This window comes from Engraulis encrasicolus, chromosome 14, assembly GCF_034702125.1.
Source record: "Engraulis encrasicolus isolate BLACKSEA-1 chromosome 14, IST_EnEncr_1.0, whole genome shotgun sequence".
NCBI lineage: Eukaryota > Metazoa > Chordata > Actinopteri > Clupeiformes > Engraulidae > Engraulis > Engraulis encrasicolus.
Window position 1 is genome coordinate 40,864,992 of NC_085870.1, and position 16,401 is coordinate 40,881,392.

At 45.0% G+C, this 16,401-nt stretch overlaps 1 protein-coding gene across 1 annotated transcript in view; it reads right to left on the minus strand.

Moving 5' to 3' along the window:
- LOC134462634 (potassium voltage-gated channel subfamily D member 3-like) overlaps positions 1 to 12,720 on the minus strand; it is a 108,246-nt gene extending 95,526 nt beyond the window's left edge. Inside the window, exons 1-2 of the mRNA XM_063215751.1 lie at positions 12,464 to 12,720; positions 10,329 to 11,523 (exon numbers count right to left, since the gene is read on the minus strand). Of these exons, the coding sequence (XP_063071821.1) occupies positions 10,329 to 11,434 (1,106 nt within the window). The 5' untranslated portion in view covers positions 11,435 to 11,523; positions 12,464 to 12,720. The remainder of the gene's footprint in view (positions 1 to 10,328; positions 11,524 to 12,463) is intronic.
- Positions 12,721 to 16,401: the final 3,681 nt, after the last annotated feature.

Here is a 16,401-nt window from a genome sequence, read left to right on the forward strand (position 1 = left end):
ACACATTCCCCCCTTTTTAAAAAGTTCAGTAAAAAAACATAATGACTTTCTCTCAGATTGATTTGCTTTCAGACCGACTGGAAATGATAAATCCATAATCTTAGGACAGACGCGAGTCCCAATGCCACTATTGCCGACTGAAGGACACAGACATTTTATGAGGACCTTTTCCTGGCCACACAATAATTCCTCTTATGACAGGCCCAGACCAGAGTACAATACTAATATTCTTGTCTACGTACGTTTGTGCTGTAAAAAAATCGCTAATTGGAAACATCTCTCAATGGAACAATGAAGTCATCTTCCTAAAACATTAACAGGATGAAAGTGAAGGATCTGACATAATCAGCTGAGGTAGCCTAATAGCAGTCCTCTAATGTAATTTCCCATCTGATCTCTGCCCGCTTCCCTCTTCGGGAGAAATACCAGCACTTGACTTGACGGCAAGTAGTTTCATCCTGCCGGCTGCTGCATCTGATTTCATTCACAAAGATAATAGAGGATAATTTTCCGAATCTGTCAAGATAACGCAGAGGATTCTGGTGTGCGGAGTATAAGCAAAGCCAATGAGTTATGTCTCCTGGGTTTGACACTGAGGTAAACCTTCACTGAAACGTGTCTGCTCTCTATCACTTTCTCTCTCTCCTGTCTTGTCAGCGCTCTCTCCATCCAGCCCCCCGCCCTGTCTCTCGCTCTCTGTCTTTCTGTCGCTCTCTTTCTCTTTCTCTCTCTGTCTCTCTCTGTCTCTCTCTCTCTCTCACTCTGTCTCTCTCTCTGTCTCTCTGTCTCTCTCTCTCTCTCACTCTGTCTCTCTGTATGTGTGTGCATGCGTACCTCTATGTGTTTGTGTGTGTGTTTGTGTTCGTGCGTAAAAAATGACTTCATGACTTATTGTGAAGACATACTTTTCCATGTGTCACTAAAAAAACACTGTACACAACTGCTGGCGTAATGCAAATAACACTGTAAGAGGAAGCACACTGCACAATCAAAGGGAGCTTTGCCAACAACAAGTCAGACTGTCGAGCGGCCAATATAAATAAACCAAGACTTCCAGCCGAGGCGAGGCCACCACCACCACTATGATAAACACACTGCACATATAATATAGTATATCTACTCAAGAGCAGCGGGAGATGAACCGAGGGAGATAGGCCTATTCTGGAGCAGCGGGTAGCATAAGGACACAGTGCAGAGAGAACAGAACAGGGGGACTTTTGAGGATTCAACTGGAGCTCATCACAGTTTCATTTTGAGGTGTGACTCGAAAGGGCCCTGAGAGAGCTCATCAAAAGGGAGTCGCACAAAGAGAACAAACGTCACCTTTGGAGAGAGAGCGAGAGAGAGAGACAGAGAGAGAGACACAGACACAGAGAGGCAGAGAGAGGTGTTCTATTGTGGGACCCTCGCATGCAGGTATAGAGAAGAAGCAATTTATCTACTTTTACATGACTGGGTCAGATCAAGAGCCAAGGACTACACAAGGACCCACCAGAGGTCACCAAAATTAATCTGCGTTATCTTTGCGAGTTTGATTTATAATGACTCTGTATATTTTTATAACCTTCAAGGATAATGCGTAAGCTGCCTTTCAACACTCATGTAAGTTCACATCCATAATATAATAAAAAAGCAATACAGTCTCTCTCTATGTAGAAAATTAAGACTGAACTTGAAAGGCCTTTTCCAGTTTCTTTAACATGGCTTCATGCTTTGCACACCAATGGTATGTAAAGCTATAGGAAGCCAATAGAAGAACCAAGAGTACATCTCTCCATATCTGTCACTTGCCCAACAGCGTGTTTTGAATCATTAAAACAGGACATGTCTGTTTTAGTACATCCCAAAAACAAATGAATTTAATTATAACAGTCCCATTTATTTACACTGACATACTGTATAAATGTTTCTTGACAAGAAGAGTTAACACTTGTTGAGGTAAGATAGCTATTGACAAATGGAAAGCAAGTGATGTTACACTGGAGACGCATAGCATGTGGGTGTTCCATACAAATGAAAGTGAGGGACTCAAGTCATTTGTTACTCGTGCTGAATGACTAGTTTTGAGAAATGCTCTGTCCATACACCCCCTACTGTAAACGAAATGTGCAAATGCCCAGAGCATACAGACTCTTTCAAGCGCCATCAATCTTTCCCTCAGATGCAGCCTGCAGCGGTGAGCAACACAAGGTCCCTTTGAAATGTAAACAGCAGACATAAGCATTACACTTTCATCTTCTTTATGGTTTGTACAGTATGACTTCAAACAAGGCTTCAAACAGGATGTAAGGTTGTACGTTGGGGAAATGACAGTGGGCAGTCATTAATGTTCATCATAGGGATGATGTTCACTTTCAAGACCTGTCATTGTACTTTTCACTATACTGTAGTAAATCTAACTTGCCTTAGAAAAAAATCAAACTCCAATTCAAGTGTACCATAAGTAATCATAAATTAGCCTTCTACGTGAAGAAATGAAGTTTACCGTGTCACATGTTTCTGTATCTACTGTGATAAATTGTTAATCTTTTCATATAAAAAATCAACACATGCATGAACTGAAAAGCAAAACGCTGCATTTTGGGGGGAAAGCTGTTAGCTGCTACAATAAATCCATTAATTGCACATAAAAGCCCACTGTTTGCAAAAAAATCACAATCCAGTTCAGGAGTTCAAAGTGTAATCTACAGGGTTCATTTTTCTCTTTGAGTGTATAAAACACATATTTATAACCGTTCTGAAATTAAATGAAAAATGAAAAATGATTTTTCACAGTGAGGCACTTTTCCTGTGATCTCTACAGATACGGTAAATGGGAAGACTAAGAAAAAAACACATCTGCCTTAGGGGAAGCAATTAGTACCACGACCGTTTAAGTTCAAACATTAAATCAAAATGTTCACTTTTTTGCAGTGCACGAATGCCTGTTAGTCCATTTTACCTCACCATCGCCACAAATAATATCTCTATGAGCTTTCACCACAGGCAGCTGTGTGTTTGTGCTTGTCAATAGGCTACATCACACTTCGTTTACTGAAAAGGGGGGGAGAGAGGAGAAGGACATGTCGATGAGAAAAGATGAGCGATGAGCGATGAGGAGAGGGGGAACATAAGGTTAATGGCAGACATACTGTACTGTACGGTAAGTATGTTAGATTTCAACCAGCCAAGCTAAGACAAAAAGACAGTGTGCGCTGTCTGGCACTTAAGCACTTCTTAAACGGCAGCATGTCATCCTGAAAGCCATGGGATCTTCGACTAATGGCGCACTCCACCGAGCTAATGGCAAATGAGGCCATAGCAGATTTTTTTCTCTCTCTCTTGTAGAGCAAATCCTGTGCTTTTTAAGGCTAAGCAAACATAGAAATATATGTTGTGTTCGCAAGCTTATCCCAGAGATGCATGGTTAATATACTATACATATGTTGTGTGTGTCTCTGTGTGTGTGTGTGTGTGTGTGTGTGTGTGTGTGTGTGTGTGTGTGTGTGTGTGTGTGTGTGTGTGTGTGTGTGTGTGTGTGTGTGTGTGTGTGTGTGTGTGTGTGTGTGTGTGTACGCTCCAAGTGTTGAATTAACAACTGCAGTTTCAACTGTGTGTCTGTGTGCATGAGTGTGGCACTAGTGACTAAGTGGATGTAAGATGTAGCTCAGTGTTGCTTTAGCATAGATTACCCAAACACAGGGATGTCTTCATCAAATCCTTAGACCACTGAACACGGCAAGGCAACATGCTCACAAAGCACCTCAGAAACAAACAGACTTGTAATCCTGCCTCTTCGGAAAGAGCAGTAAACACACAAGTAGGGAAGCTCAGAAGACAAACAGACACTATGAAGACAGGAACAGAAGCCACCTTGTGTGTGTGTGTGTGTCTGTGTGTGTGTGTGTGTGTGTGTGTGTGTGTGTGTGTGTGTGTGTGTGTGTGTGTGTGTGTGCGTGCGTGCGTGAGCATGAGAGAGGAAGACAGAGAGAGAGAGAGAGAGAGAGAGAGAGAGAGAGAGAGAAAGGGAAAGAGAAACAGGAAGAGATGGAGAGTGACTGAGTATGAAAGGATTATAGAAAAAAGACAGAGAGAAAAGTGTGTCTCTTTGTTGTTTGTGTGACTGCGTACGTGTATGTGTATGCGTGTGTGTTTCTGTGCACGGAAGCGTGTGGGTGCGCGTCTGTGTGTGCACCTAAGATCAATTATGCTTACACTAAATGCCTCCCGCCACCACTGTTGTGTTTGCTAAGCTACAGATGCTCCGATTAGCCGGGCCAAAAAAGCCTCCCTTTACTCTCCCTCACGCTCTCGCTCTCCTCACCGCCTCCTCTCCCTCCCTCCTTACCTCTCCTCCAATCCCTCTCCTCTCCTCCATCCATTCTTCTCCTCTCCTCCCTACCTCCCTCATCTCCCTTCCTCTCCACACCCTCTCCTCCTCTCGTCTGTTTCCCGAACGAGAGAGAGAGAGAGAGAGAGAGCTCTATGCACAAACCAGTGATGGGGCCCTCGCTCATTTCTCTCTCTCCTCCCTCTCTCTCTCTCTCGCTCCGCCAGCTCTCGGAGTGGTCCGTCAGCGGGAGTGTAAAATCTCTAGGTCAATAACCATGTTTGGCCAGGGCCGAGACAGATGGCCCGGCGCAGGCAGGGGGAAATGTGGCCCGGCAGGCGCCGCGCTCAGCACTCCTCCTCCTCCTCCTCCTCCTTCTCTCCTCCTCCTTCTTCTTCTCTCCTCTCCTCCTTATCCTCTCTCCATCCTATCCACTCCATCTCTTCTCTTCCGACTCGTCCTCTCCTCCAATCCTTCTTCTCCTCTTCTCATACCTCTGTCTTCTCCTCTCCTCTCTCCCCTTCCTTCACCTCCTCTCCTCTCCTCTCCAGCCCTCCCTCTCTACCTCTCATTCTCCTGCCCTCCTCTTCTCCCATCATTCTCTCCTCTCATTCCCTCCCCTCCCTTCAACACCCATCCCACACCCCCCCTGCCCCCCTCAAGCTGCAACGCAGCACCCAGCCGCTCGCTCGAGTCACGCATCACTAACAAGTAGCAGAGAGAAAAGTTGACAAAGACAAGGCAAGAGAGGCAACAAAAGGCAAGGGGGAGAGAGTGTACATATGCCAGATACACAAACACGCAGACACACACACACACAAACACGCAGACACACACACACACACACACACACACACACACACACACACACACACACACACACACGCACGCACACACAAACACACACACACACACACACACGCCTGCAACACATACACTTGTAACTCTCGATCTACCTCATTCTCACATGCACATACTGTATACAAGCAGGCACACAGGGAACACATACATGCACAAAACAAATACAGAGAAAATCACAGACACACAGCGAACACACACGCACGCACGCACGCACGCACGCACGCACGCACGCACGCACGCACGCACGCACGCACGCACGCACGCACGCACGCACGCACGCACGCACGCACGCACGCACGCACGCACACACACACACACACACACACACACACACACACACACACACACACACACACACACACACACACAGCAAAAACAACACCAAAACAATCCCTAACCCTAACGTGTCAGTAAGGAAATGTTTTTTACACTGTTACTTTTACCAGTAACAACAAACCTACCCCAGCAAAAGGGGTCGAAACATGTGGGGTCCAGGATTTGGGCCCAACATGGAGCGAGGGCCCCAGAATGTGGGTGTACTCCAATAGCAGTGGCCTCACAAAGATAGATTGGTGTAGTACTCACACACACACACACACACACACACACACACACACACACACACACACACACACACACACACACACACACACACACACACACACACACACACACACACACACACACACACACACACACAGCACTCGCAGGGCTTGAACTACTACTGTATGCCTCAACAAGAGAGTGTTAGTAGGCGCTGTATTTCCGTTCCGAACACGGTTATAAACACTGCCAAATGTATGCTTAAGTAAACAGGTCATTAAAGTAGCACACAACCCCCCGCTGCCCAAGACAATGTCAAATGTTTGCCAGCGGCAATGCTACTGTTTGATTAGGCAGTTTATGGGGGTTTATATCATGGCCCGATCCATCAGTGGGTATGCAATCAACACACAAAACCCGATGTTCCTGGCAAGTGGCGCTGCAACGAAACGCGTTTGAGCTATGATGAAAGATCCGCGAAACGCGCCTGCCAGGCCATTGCAACGTTTTGCATTATTTAGCGCGCTGGTTTACTTACCGCCGACCGACGCGGCTTCACGTCAAATTAATAACGGAAAAGGAACCAATGGTTAATTAAAGGTAATTCAAACACAATTACCTCCTCTATGTGACACTGTGGACACATGCAACAACTTGCGTGACACCTTACAGAGATGCCCTGTAATTACCAAAGCAATTATCTTCAGTCTCCGCATGGACTAATGGCTTGGCATATGGCAAAACATCCACTGTAGAAAAGGCAATGGGTGAAATAGAGCCCGAGCAAATACAGGCCTACTGCTGCATGTATTTAATGGAAACTCATTAGAAACAGCCGATAATTATAGGGAATGCAGCACCCGAGGATGATTATATGCCATACACAAAAAAGGAGGAAAAAACATTACTGCATTGTGAAGGTGCTGAAATTGCAAACCAAACTGGTGACAACTGGTGGTTGGAAAGGCAACGGACTTTACACAAATGTGTTGCTTGCCAAGGCTATTATTATGCACTACCTCCTCTGTATAGCGATAAAACTTGAGGATATTTTTTTTACTTTGTTTCTGACATGAACCTTTCTTTATATTGCTCTCATGGCTTGACACTAAACTCAGCCAGAACAGACATAGCCCAGTGAAAAGCAATTATAGCCGAGGTTGTCAAATACCTTCAGAGTCAGACAGTGTAAGCCAAAACATTGTACCGTGACAGTAAGGCAATATATCTACCTCCTGTGTGTGTTACCTTGCAGTGCTTTTTGAAGGAGATTTGTAAAGACATGCTTTCATGCTCCTGAAAATTACAATATAATCGCGTATAGCTCAGTTACACTAACACGTCTAGATTTGGCATTCCATGGGCACTTTCGCACCAAAGACTTCTGGGGGACTCATTGAGATAAACTGCCCACTAGGGAGCCTTTCCCCCACAGCTCCCATAACTGCAAGGGCTGTTTTCTGATTGCATTTGTACTGGCTGTAGGAATGCGATGGTGATGTAACTGCAATGTAAACGGAGCAACTGTACATTTAGAGGAAAAAAACAAACCTATATAGCAGACCAACCCAGACCTTGCAGATGGCCATGTTTGTATAACTGTACAGCACAGACCACCTACAATTTAAAAACGGTATTACGGTGACCCACAAATGTATAACCCAGCCTGCCTGCTAATCCAGCAACTGTACCTACCACGGCTGTAATACTCAAGGCTGGTCTTGGTCTTGAATTTGTCTCAGTCTTGGCCACTGGTCTTGCCAGATACCAGTATACCGCAACGTTTGGTCTTGACCAAGTCTGTCTTCATTTTGTTTAGAACAATGCCCATCAAAAATTCTAGAGGGAAGCTTGGCAATAACCCGTCCTATAAAAATATATTCACAGGTGCATCAGATCTGTCTGACCCTCAAACGTTCACGTAATTGTCATTCATTATTTCCATTCATTTACTTTGTACACAGACTGACAAGCAACTCGATCTTGACTCGACTCAAATATTTTTGGACACAGTCTTGTCTTTGACTTGAATCTCTTCACTCTACCTTGACTCGATCAAGACCAGTCCGGGTCTTGGACTTTTGTTGGACTCAAAGACGGTCTTCAATTCACAACCCTGGTAGCTACCTACAGTGCCCAACATGATCAAGCCAAGTGTCAAAGCTGGGAGCTTGTGGAGATCAGCTGTGGTCAGCAGTTTGTAACTGCACAACACTGTAGACTGCTGCCAGCCCTTCAATCTGCCTCTCATTATTGACCTGTCAAAGTCACTGACATACAGTACATGCATTAGCAAAAAGCCTTTTCAACACACTGCTCAGCAGCAGACAAACCCTCCTTGTCATGTGTTGGCTTGTTAAAGTCCTCAAAACCACTGCTGACAGCTACCTCTTACTATGGATTTTTTAAAAAGAAGCAGGTATGTAATGTTTCACTGTCATTCAGGATCAATCGCCCATCACCAGGTTCTCGTTTAATATCACCTAATGCTTCCGTATTTCATATAAAGTAAATACCCTGAGGCTGGAGAGTTGGTGCCTAGTACACCAACAGATGTTGGTGCCTAGAACCATGATCTGTCTGTCAGAGAAGATGGCATTTCCTGCAAAAGCTCTAAAGGCACGAATAGACCAAGCGCGACATGAGCGATTCCAGCGACGGAAGTAATTGACTTTGTATTGAGTCGCGCGACAGAAGCGATTCGGGCAACTAAAGGTGATTTGCGCGACTTGAGCGACAGTTTGCGCAAATAGTGATGCGGTTCAGCGACAGCCATCACAGCCAATGGGAATGTTGGAATGCTTGCATTCTGCTTTTAACGGACATACTCGATCACTTCTATCGCTTGCATCGGTCTTGCAGCACAGTCCAGCAATTCTCTGTTGCTTGATCTTGTCGCGACCTGTGTATTGGCCTGATAAGAACTATGAATTGAAGTTCTTCCATCCACTCTGAAGGTGCCTAATCATACACTTCTGTATAACTGTCAATAAGGAAGTGTATCAGCAAAAAAATGCTCAATGACTGAGTGCTGGTGCAGTGAATGTGTCAAATATTACAGGCCTCCAAAAATGAATCAATCAGTGTCTGGTGGCGCCATGATTGATTACGTGGGTGCAAAATGAGTCTATGGGCTTCACGTCATAAATTCTAATGCTTTATGTTGATTTCATTATGCACTCAATCCATACGACTATGGTACTCTCTCTCTCTCTTGCTCTCTCTCTCTCTCTCTCACTCACTCTCTCACTCTCTTTCTCTCTCTGTCAGTCTTTCCATCTGCTTTTTCTTCGGCTTGCTCTCTCCTCTCCTCTGCTCCAGAGTCCTGTATCTGTGTTTCCCAAGCCCACAGCAAAGACTCCAAACATAACCCACGCTTCAGACAAACTACAAACCCCCTCGCTGAATGGCCGTCCAGGCCCCAGACATTTATGTCCTTATTTGGCCTATGGTTGTTTCAGTCAACAGTGCCGTAGATAACATTAAAGTTTATATTTGTTAACAGATCTGCGAGTTCACACCATTAGTCAGGCTGACAGGCCACTTTAAAAGCTGCACTGCACCTCGTCTATTGAAGAGCAGGGACGGCTGTCTTTCATCAAAAAGCCTTCAATCACATACAGCCAGGCCCACTGGCCGTAATCCACTTTCCACTTTTGCATCACATAACAATGAATCGGATTTTAAAACATGGTCCAGGCTACCACTGACTTACCGTACGTACTGCGCAGATCCTGAAGCGTGGTGCAATATTAAATATCACATCCACAGTAAGCATTATGATGTAAACCAATGCAGTAGTAGTATACAGAGTAACGCCTCCTGCCAGAGGCTTTGTATGGACTACTCTACTAAAGTCAGATTAAAAATGCATAAAGAGATGTCTCTTGAACTCAGACACTTCTGTGAATACTGACTGAGTGTTGAAATTTACCAGTATGATGGACCGCAAAAGCAAACGAATAAATTATTGAAAAAGCAACAAGCAGTAGTCGCACCAAACAGAAGAGTGGTATGTTTTAAAATGTGTATGTGTAAACCACAAGTGAATGGACAACTGAATCTAGAGGAACTGATCTGGTTCATCTGGTACTTAAGAGCAAATTTGTGTGTGTGTGTGTGTGTGTGTGTGTGTGTGTGTGTGTGTGTGTGTGTGTGTGTGTGTGTGTGTGTGAGTGAGTGAGTGAGTGAGTGAGTGAGTGAGTGAGTGAGTGAGTGAGTGAGTGTGAGTGAGTGAGTGAGTGTGTGTGTGTGTGTGTGTGTGTGTGAGTGAGTGTGTGTGTGTGTGTGTGTGTGTGTGTGTGTGTGTGTGTGTGTGTGTGTGTGTGTGTGTGTGTGTGTGTGTGTGTGTGTGTGTGTGAGTGAGTGAGTGAGTGAGTGAGAGAGAGAGAGAGAGAGAGAATAAAAACAAGAGAGACAAATAAAGACAGGGAGAGAGAGAGAGAAAGAAAGAGGTGAAAAAAGAAACAAGAGGCCAGAAAAAAGAAAGACAGACATACAGCAACCAGACCAACAGGTGCATACACCCAAATGAATCTGAAGAGCCAATCCAATAGATCAAACCTGCCCATTGTCTATCCAACCTATACGGTCAGTCGCCAATGCAGCCACTTACCCTAAAGTCGTCATGGTAACAATGGTGTACCAGAAGGAGGCCGGGATGCTGGTGAACTTGCTGGAGCTGGAGCCCTTCTCGGCGTAGAACATGACGGTGGCGAAGATGATGATGGCCATGGTCAGGGAGAAGAGCAGGAAGCCCAGCTCCGAGGCGCAGCTCTTCAGCGTGTAGCCCAGGATGCGCAGCCCTTGCGAGTGGCGCGAGAACTTGAAGATGCGGAAGACGCGGAAGACCCTGAGGGTGACGAACGCGCCGCTCACGTCCTCGTTGTCGGTCATGACCAGGCCGATGTAGTAGGGCAGGATGGCCACCACGTCGATGATGCTCATGACGCTGCGCATGAAGCGGTAGCGGCTCGGCGCCGCAAAGAGCCGCATCAGGTACTCGACGGTGAAGATCATGACGCAGGCCGTGTCGATGCAGAAGAACGCCACAGTGTAGCGCTCGCCGCACGGCACGTCCTTCTGGCTGATGGAGCCGCACGGCACCGTCTCCACCACGTTGGTGATGACCGAGATGGCGATGAAGAAGCCGGTGACGTAGTAGAAGACCAGAGCCATGGTGCTGGTGTGCGGGTTCTCGAAGGCGCGCCACATGGTCTCGCGGAACGTCATGTTGGGCAGCTTGGCGTCCTTGTTCTCCTCCTGGTCGTCCTGGAGCCGCTCGGCGTTCTCCCGCTTGCGGTCCTTGTACTCCTCGTAGCAGCAGTCGCCGATGATCTCCGGGATGATGCCGAAGAAGGCCAGCTCCTCGTCGTAGGCCGAGATGCACTCGTAGCGCGGGTAGTGCAGCTTGCCCGTGCGGTAGAAGTTGAGCACGCTGCGGAAGGCGTCCGGGTCGCGGTCGAAGAAGTACTCCTTGGCCTCCTCGTCGTAGAAGAACTCCTTCTCGGTGCTGCCCAGCAGGGTGTCCGGGTAGCGCTGCAGGGTGGTCCTCCAGGTCTGGAAGCGGCGGCCGCTCACGTTCAGTACGATCAGCTCGTCCTGCCGCTTGCCGCTGTGCTGGTCCCTGGGGGCGATGGGCATGGGGCAGTTGGCCACGGGCATCCAGCCGATGGCTGCCGCCCGGGCGAAGGGCAGCCACGCTGCCACTCCAGATGCCATCGTGCGTGCCGCCCAACCAACGGGGTGGTGACAGGACACGCGGGGTCTGACGCTCTCAGAAGCAGCTCAGCCTCACGTCAGCTGTCATCCTTTGAAAGGCAGACAGATAACATTATCACTGGTGATAATAACAACATAGGCTACTATAGGACATCTTTTCATCTTCATGTTTCTATTCCACCACTGTTATGTACAATGGGACTAACTGCTTCTACAGTGCTTCACTAAAGTGTGTTTGGACAGGCACCGTATTTGTCAAGAATATAAAGGTCTCCTTAGGGTTTCCTTAGGGTAGACATCACAATATGCCTACTACTGTTAGCTTCTTATTCATTTTTTTCTTCACTGACAATACAGCTCTTGCTCACAATTACAGTCAGTACAGAATTAGTCAATAATGCACCACAGTATACCACTGTATGACACTTTATGACTAGGCTATATTAAAATGTTTAACAGACACAGTTTACAGAACAGTGGCAAAAGTCATTAATCAGAACAGCATCCACGTTTTATTCGGCCGCGATTGTCTTTATTGGAGTTGACTGTTTTGCCCCCTTTGATGTTCATTAGCCTATTATGCCTTCGCTGCTGCAGTTGACTCACAGCGGTCTCTGCACTTTGACAGAGACAAAGAAGACTTTGACAAAGAAAGGCAGACGGCAGAATTTTACTTAAACCAATTTGTTTCAGACCGTTGATGAGTTTTACCTGTTGAACCGAAGCCGTGCAATGAAATAGTGCCGCAAGTATAAGCCACTTCAGATACTAACCCGTTTCGTCGCATGCATTTATTGAAGCTTTAATCGGTGGATGAAAAGCAATAGCGAATGTGTACAGAAAAATAATGAGTAGCCTATTTTGGCGAGGAACCTTACAAGAACAGCAACAGCGAACAGAATACTGGAAATCGCTGCGAGGCGCGAGCGAACAGTCAAACGACGGCCAGTAATTATTATTTCACTTAATCTTGTTTCCTTTCTATCAAGTATGGTACATTGACTACATTTCATACTGGGTGTAACTTACCTATAGGAACAAAAAATAAACAGATAACCAGGAGAACAGTGTCCGGAAAGTAATGCGTAATAAGGAAATCTTCTTTTCAGTGTGGTTTCAGATACTGGCGAGTTTTAACGTCAACCTTTCACAGTTCTGAAGTAAATCCGAGTAAGTTCAATCAAAAAAGTGACCGACCACAGGGGCTGTCGATACAGACCGTGTCGGTTCAGTTGTTTTCAACCACTCCAGTTTGCACCACAGGGCAGGCTACTTTGCTTTACCATATCTTCCGTCTCACCGTCAGAAATGAATACTCTGCAATGGCTCTCGAGGTGCACCTGCTACATGATATGATTGGCATCTCGCTCTCCACTCACACTTTCAGTTGTTCGAGTCTCAGTCTGCCGTCTCCTTTCCATCCCGAACAGAAACTCCAGCGACAAACAGGCATACTGTATTTCGCGTAATAATGTGATACAGCGTGATGTTCCAATGAATGTAAAGTAGCATTTAAATCCCGTGAAAATGACAAGTCCCCACTTGTTCTCAAATGCTCTTCGCGGTCTTCTTCCAGCTGGATTCCTAGAAGGCAATGCAGTTGCAGTCGGAACTTACTGTCCAGATGTGGAGTTTCTTACGCGCCGCCGCATCACATGACAAAGTGTAGCATAAAAAAAGACCGAGAAAAACATAATGTAGCCTATATGGCTGTGAGATTTATATTGGAGTAGGTTAACACACTGAAATTGGGTTTTAGATTAAAATCATGGAAATCAACACAAACTTGAGAATAGCATACTCGACAAAGTTATCATTCCATTATTTTCAAGTGCGATTTTGCCCAAGTAAAATAAAAAAATAAATAAAAAAAAATATCCATGACTGTTGCCATATCCGCCAGAGTAGCCTACAAATAAACAATGGCAACAGAACAGTCTTGAAACTTGATAGGGAATGACCTTGTAGGCCTATTAGAAGCAGGGGTGCTTCAAGGGGGATTCTAGGGACGGGGCCAAAGCAGGTCAGGGGGCTCATGTCACAAATTACAGTAGGCTAAGATGATGGACTGTCAGAATCATATGCATTACAGGAATATAGGGGCCCAGGGCCGCGGCTTGTGTTAAAGCTCCCATGATTACAAGGCGTTACATAACAAGGTTTTTAATGTGTTATGTTTTGCCCAAAACCCTTAGCCTGTGTTTTATTGGCTAAGTGTTTTAGTTAGATATACACTAGCCTATACTGTAACTGTAGCTGACATTCTACATTCATCAGTCTATTGTAGCATGTTTTTTTTCTTGCAGTAGGCCACAAGGTAACTAGATATTGTTTATTTCACTGAGCTTACTATTCAGGTGCCTTAAACCATGCATTTTAGCAGCATTTATAAAATGTAATCACTTCTGTCTGCTGTCAGTGACTCTTTAGTGCAAATTAAGGTCATCTTTGCCATTTCGTTGGAGTTTAAAGGGTGATTTGCTGTGTAGCACAGCCCTCCGTGACGGATCCAAAGCGGGAAGAGACGCTTGTAAAAGTGAGAAGAGTTCTTATGTTTTAGGAGAGGTCGTCTTTTTTCATTCACACTCAATTTCATGGCTGGGAAGCTGCCAAAGATGGCAGCCAAAAATAGCACTGACACCTAGGCTCGTGAAAACAGCATCCTGTGGAAGTGGTAAAGACTGTATGTCAACATTCCTGAGACTATAACCCACAGCCAGCGCACCTGCTGCTACCAACAAAGGATGTCAACAAAATTGCTGAATTCTGTTTTTTTTTCCCTCCCTCCCTTGTCTTTTTCCTCAAATTGCATATAATGTAAACTTTGACATCAGAAATCATCTGAAAGCATTCTATTCTAACAGAGCATGATATTGGCTCCTCATTGGGGAGAGGAGGTAATCAATTAGTATCGATTCTGTCTGTAGCTTGTGTGTTTCAAGTAGAGAGATATACGGTGGTAAGATTCCTGTTAAAACTGAATAGGTTTGTCATCATGACTAAATGTGTTGCAAGCAAACGCCTCTCCAGAAATCTTGGACTATACTAAAAAAGAACGCAATGGAAATGTTCCTGTTAGTGTAGAGCTATATTTTACTCAGGCCTATCTGCAGTAATGTGTATTTTGTGAGTACATTCAAGGCTTTTGATGTAATTGAAGAATGAGAGGAGGACAAAAACTGCATGGTTGGGTTGTAATCTTTTAAAATGCAAAAATAGCCCACACTTTCACAGAATAGAGAAAAAAGTGGGGGTAGTGGGGGGTTGTGTTGAGTTGCTATGGCAACAGCCATTCCAGCGCCATACCCTCAGACATAATTTGATTATCCATGTCTACCAGAAACATGACAATTTTCCTGATTTGGTGATCTCGTGTGCTCATTAGCACATATACCGGTACGGTAAACAGATTCCCCCCGTGTGTATAGGCTCGTGTTGTGTGGACCTGACCCTGGGTACATCTGTGTCACAGGTGTCCAAAGTAGAGAGCTCGACATCCAGCTTGTCATTTTTCTATTCCCCTGTTGCTTTGATTGTGAGAGAACGGAAGAATTCATTTAGAGATTTACAGCCAAAAAGTGTTCAAATGTCTGCTGTATAAAATATGTGTAAGAAATAAAATGTCATGGTCTTATCTGTGCAGTTGCTGTAAAATGCAATGCAGTGAAGTCTGTTTGGATGCATGGTGCTGAGGGGGGAAATGAAGGTTGGTGGCGGGCATTTTCGCTGGCCTAAGGCTTAGCGATAGTTTCTTTCCGAGGCAGTGTGGACTGGAGATGTTACAAGGTTGAGTCCACCATTTTGTTACTGTCACTGGCCAGGGCCTTCCATTACAACAACATGGAGCCAATTTCCCCATGGGCACTCTGGACATGAGAGTCATCAGCATAAAGCAAGATTGGCTTTTAAGCAACTTTCAATTTCTGTCACTTTAAAGAGTCAGCAAATAAAAGCCCAGGCGTGCACAACTAGGGGCTAAAATACTGATATCCTGGGAATACAGTCGGAGGAAAGAAGTAATTTAGAGTTTCAATTTTCAGCTGATTTATGGTTAATGATAGTCATTAGAAATGGGCTACGCTTAGATGCTCACAGATGTGGTCTGAGATTGTGAGTATTTCTAAAAGGCGAAACACTCAGCAAGGTTTTGCAAGTGCACTTGTACATGTACAGTATGTGACCTTTATGATCCACAAAGAACAGGCATAACTGTGCTACAGTATAGGCCAGGGATGGAGAACCTATGTCTAGAGGGCCGTTTGCGGCCCTTGAGGCCGTTTTATCCGGCCCTCGATATCACTTTAATAGTATGCATCCTCACATGAAATATGAGATATTTTGTAAAGAATAGAAATTACATTTGCAGTACACTTACGTTATATTCGGGGTACCTACAGAAGGTGTGGTCTGTTTTAAAGCCTTCAATAGACCTTAAGTGCAGGGGGAAATCCTGGTTTGTGTTCATAGTATGGCCCACGGTCCGGAGGACTTTTACGGCCCTTGGAGGAATTTGAAGTGGCCCCTCGAATGAAAAAGGTTCCCCACCCTTGGTATAGGCTATTGTAAAAAAAAAAAAAAAAATGCTCCGATTGTCTTAAGTTCATTTATACTAGAAATGCACTCGATATGTAACTGCATCATTTAATTGTGGCTTCATGGGGATGTTTGGTATCACATCAATAGTAATTAGTTTACACCCTTACTTGTCAATCACTCTAATGAACTACTGATCATGTGTGCTCACTGTAATTGTTAGCCTGTCTCTCTTGGGAAGCCAATTTTTAAGTTACTGCAGGGTACAAATGAATGTTAGTGGTTGTGAAACTTTTGGTATTGTATTTATTAAAAATATATATATATAAAGTACAGACGGACTTGCAGAATCATTCTTTCAGACAAACGAACATTAATTATTTTTTGCTCCTTGTGTCATATTTTGAAATGTATCATTCCAAGCCTGAGAGAAG